At 40.4% G+C, this 19,530-nt stretch overlaps 2 protein-coding genes across 5 annotated transcripts in view; one reads left to right on the plus strand and one right to left on the minus strand.

The window, feature by feature from the left end:
- The window catches only part of adam11 (ADAM metallopeptidase domain 11), a 29,997-nt gene extending 15,209 nt beyond the window's left edge, over positions 1 to 14,788 (plus strand). The window contains exons 7-27 of one of the 3 annotated variants that reach the window (XM_006791202.3): positions 1,497 to 1,560; positions 2,189 to 2,328; positions 3,381 to 3,455; positions 3,566 to 3,637; positions 5,953 to 6,119; positions 6,197 to 6,281; positions 6,374 to 6,464; positions 7,390 to 7,441; positions 7,572 to 7,671; positions 7,831 to 7,902; positions 8,036 to 8,128; positions 8,522 to 8,602; positions 8,689 to 8,739; positions 8,832 to 8,895; positions 9,069 to 9,174; positions 9,287 to 9,406; positions 9,599 to 9,767; positions 9,884 to 9,998; positions 10,887 to 10,977; positions 12,110 to 12,127; positions 12,826 to 12,920. In XM_006791202.3, coding sequence (XP_006791265.2) covers positions 1,497 to 1,560; positions 2,189 to 2,328; positions 3,381 to 3,455; positions 3,566 to 3,637; positions 5,953 to 6,119; positions 6,197 to 6,281; positions 6,374 to 6,464; positions 7,390 to 7,441; positions 7,572 to 7,671; positions 7,831 to 7,902; positions 8,036 to 8,128; positions 8,522 to 8,602; positions 8,689 to 8,739; positions 8,832 to 8,895; positions 9,069 to 9,174; positions 9,287 to 9,406; positions 9,599 to 9,767; positions 9,884 to 9,998; positions 10,887 to 10,977; positions 12,110 to 12,127; positions 12,826 to 12,841 — 1,842 coding nt within the window. In that variant the 3' untranslated portion in view covers positions 12,842 to 12,920. Of the gene's footprint in view, positions 1 to 1,496; positions 1,561 to 2,188; positions 2,329 to 3,380; positions 3,456 to 3,565; positions 3,638 to 5,952; positions 6,120 to 6,196; positions 6,282 to 6,373; positions 6,465 to 7,389; positions 7,442 to 7,571; positions 7,672 to 7,830; positions 7,903 to 8,035; positions 8,129 to 8,521; positions 8,603 to 8,688; positions 8,740 to 8,831; positions 8,896 to 9,068; positions 9,175 to 9,286; positions 9,407 to 9,598; positions 9,768 to 9,883; positions 9,999 to 10,886; positions 10,978 to 12,109; positions 12,499 to 12,825 lie in introns of those variants that run through there. The other 2 variants (XM_087844665.1, XM_006791201.3) reach the window with 2 other exon arrangements.
- Positions 13,419 to 18,537, minus strand: LOC102782246 (cartilage-associated protein-like). 2 transcript variants are annotated; one of them, XM_087844669.1, is made up of 7 exons: positions 18,076 to 18,537; positions 17,492 to 17,641; positions 16,695 to 16,866; positions 16,409 to 16,537; positions 16,167 to 16,312; positions 15,997 to 16,080; positions 13,419 to 15,789 (listed from the first exon to the last, which is right to left on the minus strand). In XM_087844669.1, exons 1-7 carry the CDS (start codon positions 18,535 to 18,537, stop codon positions 15,643 to 15,645), a joined length of 1,290 nt encoding a protein of 429 aa, XP_087700795.1. In that variant the 3' UTR covers positions 13,419 to 15,642. The 2 variants fall into 2 exon arrangements, with proteins under 2 accessions (XP_087700795.1, XP_087700794.1); XM_087844668.1 differs by having other exon boundaries at positions 16,167 to 16,537.
- Positions 18,538 to 19,530: the final 993 nt, after the last annotated feature.

Genomic DNA, 19,530 nt, shown 5'->3' on the forward strand with positions numbered 1-19,530 from the left:
ATTTTCATAAAGTATTTATCCCCAGCTCAAGTGTACCACTGTGTCCAGTGTTGTTGCTGCCATTATGACAGCCCCGTGATTGATTAAATATGCATCAGCACTTTCTACTTTTTTTTTCCCCCACACAGAAGCTTTAAGTTCACAGTGAGAAGTCCATTCATGTTTTGTATGATTTAAGCATATGTTTTTCTAAACTATATTTAATACTTCAGCAGCATTAAGATCCATTAACTGAATGCTTTCTGCAGTTTCACGTCTGTCTATCAAATCCCAGTACAGGTTTTCAAGGCTCAGATTTCCACTTATTCCTAATCTCTACCGGCTGCTGGTTCACTTTGAATTTTTTTAATTTATTTTTTGCTTTTTTTTAACATTAAAAATTATGACACATAAATCCCAAGATGAGTGACTTATACACATAAGCACAGGTCCTCTGAGTACCTGATTGAAGCTCAATTCCTCCCTGGTCATAAAAGACCATGTTTACTTCTGTGCAGCATCCCATAAACATCTGGGAACTGAGGAGAGCAGCTGCTGGAGTTTTGGAAGAGTAATGAGATCAAATATTTGCCTGACATGGGATTCTAGCTGCTCAGCAGTCTGGACTGCAGTTAGGCCTTCTACTGAAAAGACATGCTGTTTTAATGGATGCAGTATGTGATTTAGTATTGTCTTGCTGAAATATGCAAGACGTTCACTGAAACAGACGCCATTTGGATGGGAGCATATGTTGCTCTAAACCCTATATATACCTTTTTAGGTGTACAAGCTGCCAAATCCATAGGCACTAATGCACTCCTGTAGCATCAGAGATGCAGGCTTTTGAACTGAGTACTAATAACAACTAAAGAGGTCCCGCTCCTCTTTAGTCCTGAGGACTGTGTTAATATGCATTTGTGCATTTGTGGATGGCACAATGAACTGTGCTCACAATTATTTCTGGAAGAGTTCCTGAGCCCATGCAGTGATTTCTTTAACGGACTCATTTCTGTTTTTAATGCAGTGCTGGTTGAGGGTATGAAGATCACAGGCATCCAGGACTAATTTTGGGGTGGGAAACTTCCCCACAGATTTCTCCAGATTTTAGAATCATTTAATGATTTAGTATCATTTACTTTTGCACCTTTTGTTTCTACGTCTCCTCTTTTTTGAGACCAGTTGGCTCTGCAAAGAAGATTCAGGCAGTTTTTCAGCCCTCGATAATATTTTTTTTTCTTTTAAAAGGATTTTGCTGATTAGTGAAAAAAGTAAACTAGACAAAACAAGAAAAAGACTGGCTGCTTGTGTGTGGTCATAAAAATCAATATCATGTTAAACCACCGGTTTAATCTTTCAATCTAAGTTTATTATAAGTTTTTTAAATGTAAAAACTTGATCTGTAAAGTGTAATCGTGGAATAACAGTTCCTTGTTGGCTTCCCTTGCTGCATTTCAGCTACAGAAAAAAATTGACATCCATTAAATTCTCCCTCTGTGTTCTTCCCTGTCACCCTCCAGGAGCACAATGACCACGTTGTGTTTCGAATCCCTAACACTGACCTTTTTCCACCTCCCTGTCCAGGTAAGTCCTCTCGTTTTTTTCTCGTACAGTAATTTCCAAATGTCAGTATTCATATAAGCTCTCATTGGTTTAATGATACAGAAATTCACTATGAGGAGCTGTTAGAGGTGGGGAAAAAGATACATTTAAAAATCTGGATCTTATTTTGATGAAACCCTGACGAGATGCAGTTTGTTACTAAACCTCAAAGGCTGGTGCTATTCCTTGTTTGGAGACGACACTTTTGTCCTTGACAGTTATCTAATGCAGTCAAATGTTCTGTAATGCAAGCCCCTGTTTGGTTCTGCTTCTTCACTCCCTTCACGTTCAGAGTCCTCAGGTTGTCCATCTGTCCTCCATGCCCTTCCTAAACGTCTCATTTGGCTGCGTTCCTTCTCCACCTCTCCCATTTGTCCCTTACTCTTCCTCTCTGGAGTCACCTCCCCGCTCATTCCTATTCCTCTGTGCCTCTTCACCCCTAACTCTCTCCATTTGTGCTCATGCGCTCCCCTTTTTTCTGCTCTCCCTACCACGGGCTCTGATATTGATTTCTCCTGCAGATCACTGGACTAAAATACATGGTTGCATCCATCATTGGAATGATAACAGCCACTTTTCCCTCTCAGTAGTGTCTGCTTATGTGTTGCAGGATGCTCCATGAACAGCACAGAGGCTAAGATGCAGTCACGCAGGCAAAGCGAAGAGGATGGCGAGCTAAGCGATGAAGTCAACTGGTCTACCGAAGAAAAGCCGATACTCACAGAAGGTCTTCGACGCTCAAGAAGACAAGTCAGTTTTCCTTCAAGCTCTGATTCTTTATCTGCACACACACACACCTCCAAACACACAGTTGGCCCGCTGGGATCATGTTGGCAGCAGCAATGCTGAGAGAGTCACCAACAGAGAATCATCAGTGAGGAGAAATTAATATTTTACAAATAAGTCAGATGATGATATGACTCATTTTTAATTCTGATTAAAAACAGTCCTAGAAAAAAAGAAGAAAAATTCTCAGGCAACACCTCAGGAATAAATTTGAACTCTGTTTAGACTCGTAGACCCATACGAAGAAGTGAAGGTGTGAAGTTGAACAGTCTGTCTGGGCGACAGCCTTTACGGTTCCTCATTAATTTTACCTTCACAGGGTGAATGTTTGGCTTTGCACAGATGTCTGTATGCATCCTTCAGGCTAACTCAGAGCAGACTTAAAAACAAGTGTAATAAAATGGTTTTTTTTGCCTGTAACTTTTCATCTTTCAACATTATCCAAAGTACTACAAATTAAAAAATGACCTTCAGTGGCAGCAAACCCCATTTTTACCTGTGATCAATGGGCTCTTTCATGAGTGCGAAGCTGGTTTCAGTTGAGATAAGTCAGTCTCGTGCTCTCTGGACTAATCACACTATAATAAAGTTAGCATCAAAATGTGATGATAGTTGTTTGCTCAACATACTGTACTTAGGTCTGAGTATTTAAAAAAACAAAACAAAACAAAGAAAACCCACCTGAGCACATTTATTTTTCAGAGCCATTGTTTTTCTTTCTGTCACACATCTAAAGCGATCACATGCTCACGCTGCAGTCAATCTTTTCAGGCACAAGTAACTAAAATCTGCTTATGAATGAATGATCTCCACGTTGTGTTGCCTTTTCAAGGACAAACTCTAGAGTTTCATCAGTGTCAGCATGTGTGCACGCATGCAGTGTGAGGAATAGTTCCACCTGCTGGTTTTGTGATGTGTGTGTGTTGTGGTGTTCTGTCTGTTTATCTTGTATCAAGGTTAAAGTGACAGCACGCTCAAACGTCTGGCTCTGTGGATTTTATTTTGCCCTCTTCCAGGTGAGGCGAGGCCAACGCACCGTCCAGACTGAGACCAAGTACATCGAGCTGATGGTGGTCAACGATTATGAACTGGTATCTGTGAACCCGGCAGCTCCCACAAGTTCTCTTTTGCCTTGTTTGAGTAACAGGAGTGATAATAATTGATTGTGAGTCTTGCAGTCTAAAAAGTCTTCTCTTTTTAGTTTGTGCAGTTACGCCGGTCGACCACGCAGACGAAGATTTTTTCTAAATCGGTGGTGAACATGGCAGATTTGGTGAGGAGTTTATTTTTATATTTTTAATAAGAATAGTTTTAAGCCCTGCAGCAGATAAAACCTTTGATGTTCAGTGCTTAAAGGACAGGCGTAGATGGTATAAATGTAACAAAAAAGTTAAAAGTTTTTAAATGTTTTTGAGTTCTTGATGTTTTGATTGTTTTCTCTTTAAGTATGGCTTCCCTCATATTGAATCAGGGCCTCTCAAGCTTTCTTTATGGCTGCTGTCACATTTCAGAGGCTTTTCTGGCAGATGACACATTTCTGAGTTGGACAGCTGCCGTTTTGTATTTGGGGAAAGTCCTACAAGCCATTTTACTGTGACTTTGTTTTTAAGCCATGTCCATTATTATTTATTTCTTTTTCTCAAATGCAATAGGTTTTCTTTGGACATTGGCTGCTTTTTCACTCTTTTTCATGTATCTGACCTTTTGACAGGAATCTTTAACACTCACCCATAAATCATTCAAGCATAAAAAATGGCACCTTACTCAAGGGATGTGTCTACACACATGACAGCTTAGCAAAAAACCGTGTCTTTAGGCATGTTGTTACTAGCAGTCTGTTGCTAAAGCACATAATTTGTTATCATTTCTTTAGTTTAATCTATTAAAAATGTCAAAAATATCAGTTTGACAGACATAAAATTGTATTTTTGCACCAACAAGGTGATTCTCAAAGAGCTGTCAACTGAAAAATTGGGATTGGCATGGAAAAGTGGAGGACAAAAGATATCCACAGTATGTGGAAGTCATGTCTTTAAGAAATGGGATGAATTCAAACTTGTTAATTTGAACCAAAAATATGATCAGTATGTACGGAGGAGGTGGAGAGAGCTACAACAGTGAGTGTCTACAGCCATTTGTAGCCTTTTTTTTTTTTTTTTTTTTTTTACTCTGATTGACAGTGGCCTAAATTCTTAGTATAACAATGATCCCAAACATACTGTCAGTGCAGCAAAAGCATACCTGGATAGAAAAAGCACACAACGGAGCACCATCAGTCATGGACTGGCCTTCACAGAGCGGGCCTCAACATTATTTAAGCAATATGGGATTTTTTTTGACAGAATAGAACAAAAAGCAGCCAACATCCAAAGAGGAGCTTTTTTGTCCTCAATGAGCCTGGTGAACTATTTCTGAAGGCTACTTAAAGAAATCACAGGAAAGCTTGACTAGTAGAGTTCAGCCTGTGTTGAAGAGTTAAGATAATCATATTCCCTCTCAACTATTATTTTTACCTTTTATACTATTTTTGCATGTGTGTTTGCACATGTTTCAATAAATTTATTTATTTCCCATTTTCCTGTTAAAATATGAAGAAATGAGGACTGAGCCAAGACTTTTGCAGAGTATTGCACATCAAACAGAAGTGAAAATGTTGCATGTTTAGATTTTAAGTAGGATAAATGGTGCTTATAGTGGAGGATGAATTATTTTGGAGATGTTTATTATGAACGGAGTAAAGCGATGAATCTTTACAGTCAGAAACCTCAGAGCACTCGCTGTGAGCCTTTTGTATAATTTATATAATAACCTTTTTCCTGCCGTGTGTGGAATGGAGCTGATTGTATATGATTATCCTCTAAAACAGCCAAATGAAGAGCAAAAAAAAATCACTCCATGCTTTTGTCCTCAGCATGTGAAACCCTTCACTGGCTGGGGACAGTGACGGTTTCTGTGGCAACCAGCTGTTGCCTTCCTTCTCCATCACTGAATGCGATGGATACAACTGTCTCCATTATATGCAATATTGCACAATTTAAATAATTATTAGTCATAAATATGAATTAATATAGCACATTTAAGCGTAACAGATTGTATCCAAAGATTTCAGATGGAATTATCTGGAGGGTTGATCTGGAGTTAACCAGCTCTGACAGGGATTTTTAGGTAGACGGCAAAAGGTTACCAGGATGAGTGAAAGATGGTTACGGTCTAGCTGAAGTATCTTTAACCAGCTGCACTGGGAATATTAGTGATTTGCATATTCCTTCAATATGTATGAATACTGAATGACCTTCTACCTAAACCATGACAAATTTGACAAAAGATTTTATATGGAAATTTAATTTACACTGCTTCATGAAGCTGTCGTTAAAAAAAATAGACAGAACCATCTAAGACGAGCTATTTTTATTCGAGACTGAGCTGTTGTACTCTATTATAAAGAAGGATCTAGTCCACAGCCTTAACCCACAGCACCCTCTTCCTTTCAGAGGGGTCTACTGCAACTGTTCACAGAAATTGGGCACTTAAATGATTGATTACATACCAGGTGAGGATGCACAATCACGTACTGATTATCTCTTTTAGATCTACAAGGAGCAGCTCAACACTCGCATCGTCCTGGTAGCCATGGAAACCTGGTCATCTGAAAACAGGGTTGCTGTCGGCGATGACCCGTTGCTCACCCTGCGTGACTTCATGAAGTACAGGAAGGAGAGCATCAAGGAGCGCGTTGATGCTGTGCATCTCTTCTCGTGAGTCTTCATTTTCTCGTCCTCATCCTCCTCCGGCTTGCTCTCCTTCTCTCCTAACAGTCTTGTCTTTACCACAGTGGGAGGACGTTCATGAGCAGCCGCAGCGAGGCAGCCTACATTGGGGGCATCTGCTCGTTGACTCGGGGTGGAGGGATCAATGAGGTGACATTTGTGCTCTCTACTGTCTACTAAACTTCTAAATATTGATATTTGTGAGGCTAATTATTAGCGTGTTTGATTGTGTGTTTCTTCAGTTTGGCAGTGTGGGTCCTATGGCCATCACATTGTCTCAGAGTCTTGGTCAGAACATCGGCATGCTAAGGAACAAGGAGCGAACAGCTGCTGGTAAAACTCAGTGTAGAGCTGAACTAAAACCTTGCACAAGACTCACAATTGAGATTAGAATACTTTGGCATACAGAGGAGATCATGTTAGACTCAGTGACTGCAAGATAATCAGATCCTGTGGCTTTAAAACGAGCCCATATCATCATCCCTCCACCACCATAAGAAATCTAATAAACAGCACTCATTTAATTTGCCCACTGAGCCTATTCTTTTTTTTTTTTTTGTGTGTGTGTGTGTGTCCCGTTTGGATCTTTAGCCATCAGAATTGTTGTCTTAAGGCCAAGAAAGATGCCAAGCGGATTTATTTTACCAAGTGGATCATCATGGCCTTGCCATATTGGTCCATTTGATTGACCTTTATTATAATTATGAATTTATTTTATTTTCGGTTGCTACAAACGGGACAGCCATGACTGGGGGATAGGACAGGGAGAAAGAATGAAAGAAAGAGAGGGAGAGAAAGAAAACCAGAGGGGAGAAGAGACGGTGAGAAAGGGGGGAAGAAAGAAAGAAAAACAAACAAAACACCTGGATCACTTGTATGGAGAAAAAAAAAACAGAAGAGAAAGCAAACAAAAAAGAGCAACATAATAAAAACAGCACCATCACAATAAACTAGCTAGCAGTAGATAACAGTAGATACTAAATATTAAATGATATTGTGCAGCACGCAAGATAGACAGCGCACAATGTGCTTTGAGGCAGCAGCCAAGAAAGGTGTAGTCCGTGACTGTGAACACCCGTGTGTACACCTGTGTGCATACCTGTGTGGATCAGCATGCTTGTATTCCAAAGGTTTCTCCATGTAACTCCACTGAGCCTATTCTTATACATTTATCACTGAGCAAACGCATCATCTCACTGTTTCAGGTATAACAAGCACATCCTCAGTTTCAGCACAGGCTTGTTTTTCTTCTCTCCAGGTGACTGCAGGTGTCCAGATCCGTGGCTGGGCTGTATCATGGAGGATACAGGGTAACAATAAATTAACCTTTCTGTACATTTAGTAAGAATTCTGAGCAAAAACAGATGTCTTTTGATTTTCAACAGAGTTTTCAGTTAATTGATAAATTGCTAAATATTTTCTGTTTCTTGTGTTAATCAGCTACTACCTGCCAAGGAAGTTCTCTCGCTGTAGTATAGATGAGTATCTGCGTTTCCTCCAGCAGGGAGGAGGCAGCTGCCTCTTCAACAAGCCCACAAAGGTGAGAGATAGTCAGTTACTATCAGAGGCTCTTAAGGTCAAGATTAATCTCTTTTGTTGGGATAGAAATATAAGAAAAACTATCATTTCTTGCTATAGACTGAATGGATTCACATTGTGCCTTTTAGAAATGTGTTTTTACCGTCTGTTTCCCATGTAGCTCCTAGACCCATCAGAGTGTGGCAATGGGTATGTAGAGCTTGGAGAGGAATGCGACTGTGGATCACTGGTGGTGAGCATAAACTAATTAATTCAACGATGGTTTAACTAGTTTTGTCTTTATACTGTGTTAGATTGTAAGTGTAGGTATTAGTTATGAGTTTGGGATGTGAGGACCTAAAAGAAAACCCTTTCTTTCCCTGCAGGAGTGCACCCTGAGTGGAGCCAACTGCTGCAAAAAGTGCACTCTTACCCATAATGCCATGTGCAGCAATGGGCTCTGCTGCAGGGACTGTAAGGTAAGCTGTTTTAATGCATTAAACCATAATTCTTTCCATCCCCAAGATCCCTGTGCTGATACCTTATCTGAGAATATAAGGTTGCATTTCCGTCAGACTGATTGGAAATGCTACGATGGTGCAAACTGATATAAAATCTTGGTAGAGGTGCAGCTAATGTTGCTGGTTCATTAACAGAGGACTGTTATTTCCTCCATAACTGAGGCTAAATGAAACATTTAAATGGAGCTCGACTTCTGTGGGGAGAGGGCTGACAGAGCTCACAGCTGTAGACCAACTTTGGACTTGGAGGAGCTAACTAGATAGCACAGATTGACTGTGTGTCCATCTTATTTTCCGTGCACCATTCCTCCACATGTCTCACATTTGTGTTCTCCTCTGCTGCTGATGCAGTATGAGCTGAGAGGGGTGACGTGCCGCAGTATGGTGAATGACTGTGACATTCCTGAGACCTGCACAGGAGACTCGAGCCAGGTGAAAAAGAGCACCCTGCAGAGAAATTCAGAGATTTAACACCCACAGTGACTCTAAAAAGGCAGATGATGTTATTTCTCTTCCAGTGTCCCCATAATGTCCACAAACTGGATGGCTACACATGTGAAGATGGCCAAGTAAAGTTCAATTACAGTTATATTTAATAGCACATTCTTCCCTCCCTCTCTTATCTGCTCTGCATCTTTAATTGCTCTCTTTTCCCTGCCAGGGTCGCTGTTATGGAGGTCGCTGCAAGACCAGAGATAGCCAGTGCAAGACTCTGTGGGGCTTCAGTAGGTTTGGATTTGATATTGAGCTTTATTTCTTGATTTATTTTTTTATTGCCCTTTAATGGCTATTCATGCTATCGCTTTTCTTTGGCCATAACCTCTGTGTTTTTACATCTTCTTAATAAGTTAATTGTAACACTCACTGTAATAAATGTGAGTTTGTTCTCTTTTCCCAGACTCAGCTGACAGATTTTGCTATGAAAAGCTGAACTCTGAGGGCACAGAGAGAGGAAACTGTGGTCCACACTCCAGTGGCCAGGGATGGGTGCCGTGCAATAAACAGTCAGTGAATATAACTTTCTGTGTATAACAAAAGAACTGTGACCTATAATTAGATTATCTGGAATATTTTTAAGCTTTTATTGTTCCATCTTCTCTCGGTTTCCTGCATCAGGGATGTTCTGTGTGGTTTGCTGCTTTGCACCAATCTGACAGACAGACCGAGATTTGGCGAGCTGCAGGGAAAGGTCACCAGCCTGACCATCCACCATCAGAGCAGATACCTGGACTGCAGGTGAGGCAGCCTGATGAAATTCAAAACCTCGGCATGAAAAAATGTCAGTTTCATCTATTTTTTTTCCCTATTTTAGTTCTCCTGTCAGTAGTGGATGAATGCACTCAGAAAATTAGCCTTTTGGAAAAGATTGCACATGAAGACATTATTATATTAGGTAAGCATGATTTGACATAACTGTCTGACCCACAGGGGTGGTCACGCAGTGCTGGATGATGGCTTGGATCTGGGCTATGTGGAAGATGGGACACCATGTGGGCCGAACATGATGTGTTTGGAGCGTCGCTGCCTCCCCGTTACCACCTTCAACCTCAGCACCTGCCCTGGATCCTCATCCTTGCGTATCTGCTCCCACCACGGGGTGAGTCCACAACCGCCATCTGTCCCACCTCGGAGCTTCCTTTGTTTCAAATTTGGACTTTAGAACTTTATCTCATTTATAAAGCTTTGACTATGTTCGTCCTCTGTGTCCTGCAGATATGCAGTAACGAGGTGAAGTGTATCTGTGATCCAGACTACACCGGGAAGGACTGCAGTGTGTTTGACCCGATCCCAACCCCCACCTCGCCAGATGGCCCAGAGAAGTACAAAGGTAACCTCACAGAGCAGTTTAGTCCTTTCATCAGACAGACTCCGCACCGCCAGCTCCACTAAAGTAACGGAGCTCATTTGCTTTTTGATCATCTAATCATTTGCAGAAGTCGGTTTCGTATCTGAAGTCCGTATCTTAAGTTCATACCTATTCATGCTGTTTAATATGATGTGCTTTTTATAATATTTAGTTGTTTAATAATTTATTGAAAAGATCCGACAATTAATTAAAAAAAATATTAATAAATAATTACAGTGCATTTGTTTTCCCTTCAACAACAAACTGCAGCTACAGTGAATCCAGCACAGCTTAACAACATGCGGTTGCAAAAAAGGAGACAGAACAAAGAAAAAAAATTCAAAATAAAACTTGGAGGAGTAATAATAGACTTTTATTTAATTTTTAAAAAATAAACAAACAGAAAAATTAAACTTTGGTTGGGGTTGTACTAGGATTTTCTAAAGTTTCATTTTTGATCTATGAACATGAACTAAAATGTTTTAAAACAGAAAATCATTTACATACACACCTACACCCTTACCCATCTCTTAAATCAAACTAATATACAGCTATTTCAATAAGTGTGATACTTTTTTTTTCTGTAATTTATAACCTCTGTGCACTACCAGATTAATTTAAATTAAATCATCAAGATTTAATTGAAGTGCCGACTGTCAACTTTAGCAAACTATTGGATTTACTGTTTGGAAATTGGAGCCATTTTTATGCAAGTGTACTTGTCCAAATAGTTAAGGACCTGACTGTATGTGGTGCAGAACATGAAGCCCCTTTTTATTTTCCATATGTACATAATGCGTATATTAACTACCCAAAAAGTGACTTATTGGTTCTCAGCACGCCTACATGCCTCTTCCTTCGCTCCCACAGGTCCCAGTGGTACCAATATCATCATAGGCTCGGTTGCTGGGGCTATTCTGCTGGCGGCGATAATCCTGGGGGGAACTGGTTGGGGATTTAAGTAAGAGCTCTGGCATGCCTCCGTCTGTGTGTGCCTGCCATGTTCCTTCTGTCAGCTAACGTAGACGCCTGCCTGCAGCTCGCTGCTGAACGCTTCTCTGCTTGCAGCCTGATCCATACTCACCACAAGAGAGCATGTGGGTTTCTTCTTAAAGCGGGTGGATGTGCAGTAGATGGTGAACCATCTGTGGGTATGTTGAGGAATTTGGCACGAATGAAAGCATTTCAGTAGCTTGCTGTTTTGTTTTGTTTACATAAAATCTTCCCTGAAACTTGCATCATGGCATGAGATGATGATGATGATGATGATTAGAATTTGACTCCTATTTGAAGAAGAGTAACAAAATTAGGGTTGGGATTGTTGGCTGAGCTTTCTGAGGACAGGAACTTGTTGAGGGCATGTTTTTCTACTTAATACAGTTAATTCAAGAAAAAAAAAACAGTTTATTAATCAACAGTTAGTTGCTATTCTCTCAGGAAAATTTGTCCAAGATAGTGAAACTGCTGTAAGCTCCCATGTCAGACTGACCTCAGCAATTCAATGGGTGTGTTTGGGTATGCTCAGACCTCTGCAGCCCTCTCCTCCTCTCTGCATGGCACCAACAGCTCACTTTAGTGATGTTAGGAGTGCTTTGCTGCATTGGTGAGGCTTTCTTTGAAGTTTTCTCTGGCATACTGGTGCACATATTAGAATCCCTTATTAGAAAGCACGTCTCTCCACAGTTCAGTGTGCACAGCTGGATTTGACTCCCAATCATCTTTCTTCTGCCTGCTTTATCCGCTTTGTCTTGTCTCATGCTAGCTTTGCCGTGGCACGCCTGCAGTATGCAGAGGAACGGATGCGCTCGTCGTAATCTTTTGCCTTCATCTCATAACTATAGCTTGTATCTACCCAGACAGATCCTGCACCGGCAGGCAGTAGAGTTTACTTTGTTGATAGCAAAAGATGAAGATGTGAGATTTGAAGTAAATGCCGGTTTTTCTGCACTGCGTGTTTTTTTTTGTTTTGTTTTTTTTGTTTGTTTGTTTTTGTTTGTTTGTTTGTTTGTTTTTTATCACACTGATCCTTGAACACCAAAGTTGATAATATTGCTGTCCCTGTTTATCTTTTTCCTGCATCACTTCCGGTCCAGAAATATCCGGAAAGGAAGGTACGATCCCACCTTTCAGAGCTGATCCCAAAGCTGGGACATCATTAAATCACTGATGATTATATCACTGTATTGCCATCTGTTTTGTAAGAATCATCTGACCTTTTTCTAAGGACTCTCACTTGTATCTGTTACCTGCTTCTTTATTCTTATTTTTCCTCATTTATGATCCTTTTTTTAATTATTATTAATGTGTATTTGTATAGAGACAATGGCATAAAGCAATGCCACATACTACAGTCTTTATATAGCTTGTGCATATTGCAGTACCCATTCATAAAATATACAAACTCCTATTCACTGTGTTATCTAGTTTGCTTCATTTTTATTTGTGCTGCGTGCCGCTTCAGAGTTGGTTGCCATTCCTAGCATATAGCTTCTGTGTTGATTTGTATCATTTCATTAATAAAAGCTTCACTTTTTATTAATGAAGTTTTTAAAAAAAAATTAAACAGAAAATTAATTGGCAGCTGTTTTTAAATTAGTCATTAAAGCAGTTTTTCGAGCAAAGATAAACATTTGCTGATTGCTTCTCCTCAGTTTTTGCCTCTGTGTCATTTACATTGTAGAAAACTGAAAGGCTCGTCTTTGGCTTTTCAGTTTGGGACTCAATCTTTATCTTCTTCTCCCACCTCTTTATCTTCCTTATCCTCTCCTCTTGTTTTTTTTTCTCCACCCCATTCCTCTTCTCTTTCCAGATCTAAGGGAGTTTGAGTCATATCTCTCTGCTGTCCTATCTTCCTTACACTGTGTGCAGTCCATTCTGAGGAGACAAAACAAAGATGTCTTCCATTACTGGCCCTCAGATTTTTCCTGTTTCTTATGTTGGTACTCAAGCCACCTGGAAAAATAAATCAGGAGTATGGAAGCTCTGAGGGCACTCCTACAGACCATAAAGTCTGGCTGTAGCTGTCTGAGTCACTTTTGCTGCCGTCACCTCCTCCTGTTTCATTTTGCCACATCTTTGTTTCTTTTTGTCTGGGACACACACAGCTTTTTTTTTTTTCTCTCGCTTCGACAGGTCACAGCAGGTCTTCTGCTGTACTGACTGTTAAAGAGCTTCACCCCTTTAAATGATTTCACAGAAAATAGGCCATGAACTTCGCTCAGTCTTGACTTGTTTAATGAAGCCTTGTATTAGAGAACAGTTACATATTTAACCTCGTGGAGAGCACAACCACCTCCTCTCAGAAGTGTGACTTTAGCTGTAATAGAAGTGTAATAATATCAGGCTGCTGACATCTTGTCTGTCTAGATGAGGGTTTTGTTTTGTAGACCTTTACATTCCAGAGTAATAGCCATAATTTCTCCCCTTATGCTTCCTTTCCTAATCCTAAATCAATGCTTCTACATGATAATTGCTAATGTATGAACGTGTAGTTCCAACCTGCGAGGGATGGTGTTGGATGGCCAGCTGCACATGTATGCACCCAATGTTTCATCCCGCTGTATGATCCTGTAATCCGCATACACACTATACTGTATGCATACATGTATGCTGAACATGGGTGCTGTTTGTATATAATGTACTGACCCCTTTAGACAGCTGTGACTCACTGCCGCTCTGACTGGAAGCACAAGCCTGAAGAGAGAAGACTCTTCCCTCCTGAAACTGCTTGTTTTGGATGATTTAATCAGCGAGAAGAGATGCAAATCTTTGCATCTTAGGGGAAATCTAGGAGAAAGCTTCTCTGAATGCTCAGAAATGTCACTGGCTCTCACTCAGGCTACGGCCGTGTGTCTTATACATGCCAGTATTAGATTTTCACACTGAAAAATGGTAACGAGACAACACAGATGTCTCGCAGGATCTCCCTCAAGTCCAGAAATGTACATGAATTATTAATTTGGCTTCTGAGGGTTAGCTGATTATGCTTTGTCTCTAAATGGTTACAGGTTATATACTTCTGATTGAACAGATCCAGATAATGAGCAGTATATAAGTGCATTAAAAATCAGAGCGTGTCGATCAGGTTTAGAGGCTTATACTCCTGTGATTGTCACACAAAGCTGTATTTTATCATTAATGGCATTAAGAGTCGTTGGCACAGGTGCCAGAAGAAATTATCCGAGTTACACTGCCAGCCAACCTACAGGAGCGTTAAAGGAGTGTTGATACGTTGAGTTGAAGTCCATCACACGAGGATCTCTAGTAAAGGTTCCTGCCTCCTGAAAATAACTTTAATAAATTGTTTTTGTAGACAAGAAAAAGACTTTTAACAGTATATAACGTCACATGTGCTCAATATTTGTCACCACAGGCTTCATTTAAAGGGTTAACATATCTGTTTAGTTACAGTTGGACTCTTTCACCCATAAACGCTGTAGAAACATGAAAAAATCTTTAGGACATGTCTGTCCTTGAGTGTGCTGGAAGCTCAGGTCACACCATGTTTACTGTAGCTGTGATCGCACGCTGTAGTTTGACTTATTAAAAGGACTTTGGCACTGCTCACTATTAAAAGCCAACATTGTCTAGTTTTAGGTAACCTGGCTCTCAGTGTAAATACTCGTATTACTGTATATTAAAATCCATAATAAAACCTACCTGAACTCGAGTGACTCTGTGATCCACTGCATGAGTGTCTGCTGCTATGAATCCAGATATAATTAAACTGTTTTGTTGCTGATTGTTTGTGTTACATTAGATTAAGTTTACAGCTAAACAATTTTAATACAATGTTACTGACTTGCTTAATATATACTGTATTATATTGTACTGAATCTGGCTTGAAAGTATTTGATAATTTGTAAATATTTGGTTGACCATCTGTGCAACGCTGACTAACTTGCTACTTCAGTTTCATGTTCATAATTCATAATGACATGACTTGTTGTGACAGCTACAATATTACTTGTTTTAAAGTCTAATTACACTGATCAGTCACTTTATTAGGTACTGCTAGCACAGGGTTGGGTCTCTTTTTACCTTCAGGACTGCTTATGCTTAATTCTTTGTGGCACAGATTCATCAAGGTGCTGGGAACATTTATCACAGATTTTGGTTTATCAACACATTGTCACACAATTGCTGCACATCTATGATGGGAATCTCCCATTCCACCACATCCCAAAGGTGCTCTGTTTGACTGAGATCTGGTGACTGTGAAGGCCATTTGAGTACAGTGAACTCCTCGTCTTGTTCAAGAAACGTTTGAGATGATTTGAGCTTTGTGACATGATGTGTTAACCATAATCCTAACCCAGATCCGTAGCTACAAGGGAGGATGGATCCACGCTTTTATGTTGTTAATGCCAAATTTTTGACCCCACTGTCTGAATGTCACAGCAGAAACCCGGATTGTGGGAATCATCAGACTACAATAGTTTTCCAGTCTAGCTTCTGTTGTCCAGTTCTGGTGATCCTGTGTGAATTGTAGCCTCAGTTTCTTGTTCTTAATGATAGGAGTGGCACTGTGTTGCACATTCAGAGACGCTCTTCTGCATACCTTGGTTGTAACAAGTGGTTATTTAGTCTCATAGTCAGACTATTCTCTGTAAACTCCAGAAAGTCGTCAGATGTCTGACTCGCCAGCATCCCCTTTGCCCTTCAGTTGCTTCCAGTTTGCGTAAATTGATTCCTCATAATCTCCAATACCTTCAAACTCAGCATCAGGAGAGTCTGGGGCCGACCGAGCAACCTCCTCTGGTCCTAGAAAGTCCTGGGAGAACGATCCAGATCGCAATTACATTACAAAGTGCTAAAACATGCAGCCACAAAACTTCTCCCTGAATGTTCAATAAACATCAAATTGATTATACTGGATTATTTTGGATAATCAATGTTTTTAAGGGGATTTCATTCAGCATTTCAGGCAATCTAAGCTCTTATGTGGCCAAAGAATAAGCTGTTTTTGTATAAAGCTCACCTCATCAGACAGACCGAAGTATGTTTCTGCAAATGCCAACATCTTTTTTTGCATTTTTGTCTGGTTGTAGTGTTTGAAAGCTTCCTGTTAAGACAAAGATTGGTGGCATGATTATTATAGAGCGATATTCAACTTTATTCTGCAACAAACTTTTCCAATTTTCATCTTACCATCCTGGGGGTAAAGTGGTTGGACTGAAGCCCCCACTGTTGACTGTAGGCTTTATAATATAGCAGGTTCTGCTTCATGACTGGGTCCTCAGGCTCGAACAGGAAGTAGCTGTGCGCACAGGGCACTGCACTGCGTCCATCGTTCACTGTGCAGAGAATACACAGACCACAAACACTCAGAGATTCAACAGCAGAAAGTGTTGAGAAAGAATATTCAGAATCTGTGATGATGCTGAACTTACACTTATAATAGGCATACTGGAGGTAGTGGTAAACAGTGGGCACAAATCTCACTACAAAATAACCCCCAATATTCGGTGTCAGGTTTTCTTCGCACCTCAGTTTGCACCTTAATGTGTCAATGTAGGCATCTGTTGACAAGCAGAAAGAATTCAGATTACATGAAACTAGAAGTGTGCTGAAAGCTTTTACATTTAGATTTATTTTTAAAGAAAATTTTAGTGTCGTTTAGATGCTCATTAGTGAGTATATTGATAATCTGGACATTTTTAAATATGACACACCAACCTGCTATGACTGCATAGAAGTCTCTGTCTGGTAAAAGTTGAGTGATCCCTTCACATTCGGCCTGACACAGGTCATATTCCTGGAAGTAGAGCCACAGAGCTTCCTCCAACTCTTGAACACCGCTGCTGTAGTCGCCCAAACCCACAAGTTTCACTCCTCTCAGAAATGATGTCTGGAAACAAAATTGTAAATTAGCTGGCAAATTTTAAATAATCAAAGTAAAGAGTTTGTTCACTCTATTACTTATAAAAGAAAGGCCCAATACAGCGCCTACTACATCTCAAGCAGTTCAGTCTCATTGAAGTATTTCATTGTTTTCTGATTTGTATGTGTTAGCCCCAATAACACATGAATGCATAAGTTTGGGAAGCTTTATACAAATTTTGCACCCACTCGTCCTTGCAGATAACTTCAACTTGTGAGGTAGTTTCTTGCAGGATAGCGTGTCAAGATTTCATGTTTGAGTCAGGAGTCTGTGTGAGCCAACACAAAAGCTTTGGCTTGTATTTCTGTTTTTCTTTCCAAGTGGAGTTTGGATCTGCTTTGGGGCATTGAAACTGAAAACATAATGACTTTTCCATCAGGACAGTTTTTGGACTGACTCAATCAATGTAGTAAATACAGCCAGTGTTTAGTAGAATCCATTCTTTGCTTTATCTAAACAATTTCCAAACTGTTTTTGACTTAAGCAGATGTTGCTTTGCAGACTTCATACTCCTTTTTTTCTTTTTCTTTTTTAAAGAGATTGCAGGTGAGGCTTTTCCAGGCTTAAAGAACAATGGCTGAGCGCTTCTCACCTCGTAGGGTCGTTCTTCGTGGTCGATGAGGTAGCCGCTCAGGTCATACTTGCTCTTGTATTCCTCCATCAACTGCTGCATTTGCTGGTCCTCAGGGTTCCTCTGGAGGAAGGTGTGGGCGCATGGTACCGCCCTCTGCAGGTCATTCAGCTGTGCACACAAATTACTTTGGATGTTGTGAAATAGCGCACAGAGGTCTGTGGGTTTTTTGTTTGTTTTGTTTTGTTTATTTCTGTCGCACAAACTAAAAATCACCGCAAAAATCGCTGCAGGAGTTAGAATTATTTATTTTTGTCCGACATTTGAAAGTCATGAGAAGGGAATATTTGGAGGTATATTACACATGGTCCAAGATAACATGACGATTGTTGCAGGCCTCCGTTTAAAGTTTTCAGCTCTATTGCGCGTCCAAGTGAAATCAACCTATTATTTTTTTCTTTAATTTATCATTAGTCTACACGCAGAATGTATATATTGATCCAAACCAAACTGAAGTATTTAAAAAACAAAAAACATAGTAGTTTAACATATTGCAAATACCTTTAAATAAATGGGTGTTGTGAATTAATTGGAGGTTGTCTGACCTGTGAGTGAGCAAAGTGCAGGTATCTGTAGGGAGATCTTCTGCTGAAATCCTCCAGGATCTCTCGGCCGGGAGGAGGCAGCTGGAACGCGGGGAAAAGCGCCCTGCACTTCTTCTGACAGGTCGCCTTCATCATAACGTTCCAGTAGACGCGGAGATCCGGGTATCCAGCAAAAGACTCGTCGTCATGCTTGCTCGAGTTACAGTGGCTCGCGCAGTGTCTCACGCTGTCCTTCAGAAGCCGGTGCAAACGTAGGCTTAATTCCAAGTACTGGATCGATTCCGTCCAGTTTCCCGCTGCGTAATAATCCAGCGCTTTCCCGTACGCAGCGGTGAGGGGCATGAGGTCCTCTCCGGAAAAATTTCGGAAATTGTAGTTTTCATATTGTGCCTTTGTCATTAAAACAAAGGTCACACAAAGCAGTGTTACCAGCGACTCTACTTTTGCGCATAATGTCACCATGGTGAGGTCACATCCCAGTCCTCCGTCTTCTGTCTTAATGCTTTACCGTTTACTGTGTGGTGGTGGTCTGCTGAACCACTTAGGGGTCTGTTGGAATTCATGGATTGGGCCTTTCAGCCGCGGCTGTCTCAAGTTTCTCAATGTAGGCCCACAGCTGTCCCTATAGTCGCCGCGATTCTTTATTTGGCACAATAACCGTGCGTAAAAGGGATTTCCAGTGCGCCCTCGGCGCCTGCCATACCCAAAAGCATTCTACAAAAAAAAAAACCAAACAAAAAAAAAAACAATCCCTTCCAGCATTGGTTATGAAATGATTGTCAATATTGAAACTGTTGTAAATGACTTATTGGCCTATAATCTGTCTAACATGTCTTATACCGATATCAATTCGAGATCATTCCGATCTTTGAAATGATCTTTTTCAAGAGAGAGCTGGCCAAGAGGGCAGAAGAAATTGCAACAAATACAACATCACAGTTCTAGAAAATAATGTTAGCGAGCCGAAAATACTTAATTAATTATAATGTAGGTACGGATGCGTCATAGATCCTGTTGACTACACAGAAACATCTGAAATCACTTCGATCGATTACTCTGTGTCGTACCAAGGTGACTTTTTCATAAGTCATTCATTTTAGTTCCATTTAATGTTTTCAAATTTAAGTAATATCACGCAATAAGCAGTACATATAATCTATAGAGATCTCGTTTTCATTTGTACAGATAAATAAAACGTCACTACACGTGACATATTTTTTGTTTTCAAAACATAAGTGCTATATTGTTGGTGTTTCTTTGAGATTTTTTTTGACAACGTAAAGGAAGTGAGCACCACATGAGTTGGACTGATCCAGAACTTCACGGCATTAATGAAAAGCTGAAACATTTGAGGCTCTCGGGCTACTTTACGGCTCAGAGTTCGGTTTGCCCACAGCTGTGTGCAGCGGTGCTGAGGAGTCAAGGCACACTAGAAGAACAGGCGCCGTTAATTTC

This window comes from Neolamprologus brichardi, chromosome 8 (genome assembly GCF_056152115.1).
Source record: "Neolamprologus brichardi isolate AB-2024 chromosome 8, ASM5615211v1, whole genome shotgun sequence".
NCBI lineage: Eukaryota > Metazoa > Chordata > Actinopteri > Cichliformes > Cichlidae > Neolamprologus > Neolamprologus brichardi.

Coding starts and splice junctions, on each gene's coding strand:
- LOC102782246 (XM_087844668.1), bottom strand. CDS start 18,537: ATGGTGACATTATGCGCAAAAGTAGAGTCGCTGGTAACACTGCTTTGT. Junction 16,538..16,694: donor CTTCTATGCAGTCATAGCAG/GTTGGTGTGTCA, acceptor GCTTGTCAACAG/ATGCCTACATTGACACATTA. Junction 16,081..16,166: donor ACCACTTTACCCCCAGGATG/GTAAGATGAAAA, acceptor TTGTCTTAACAG/GAAGCTTTCAAACACTACAA.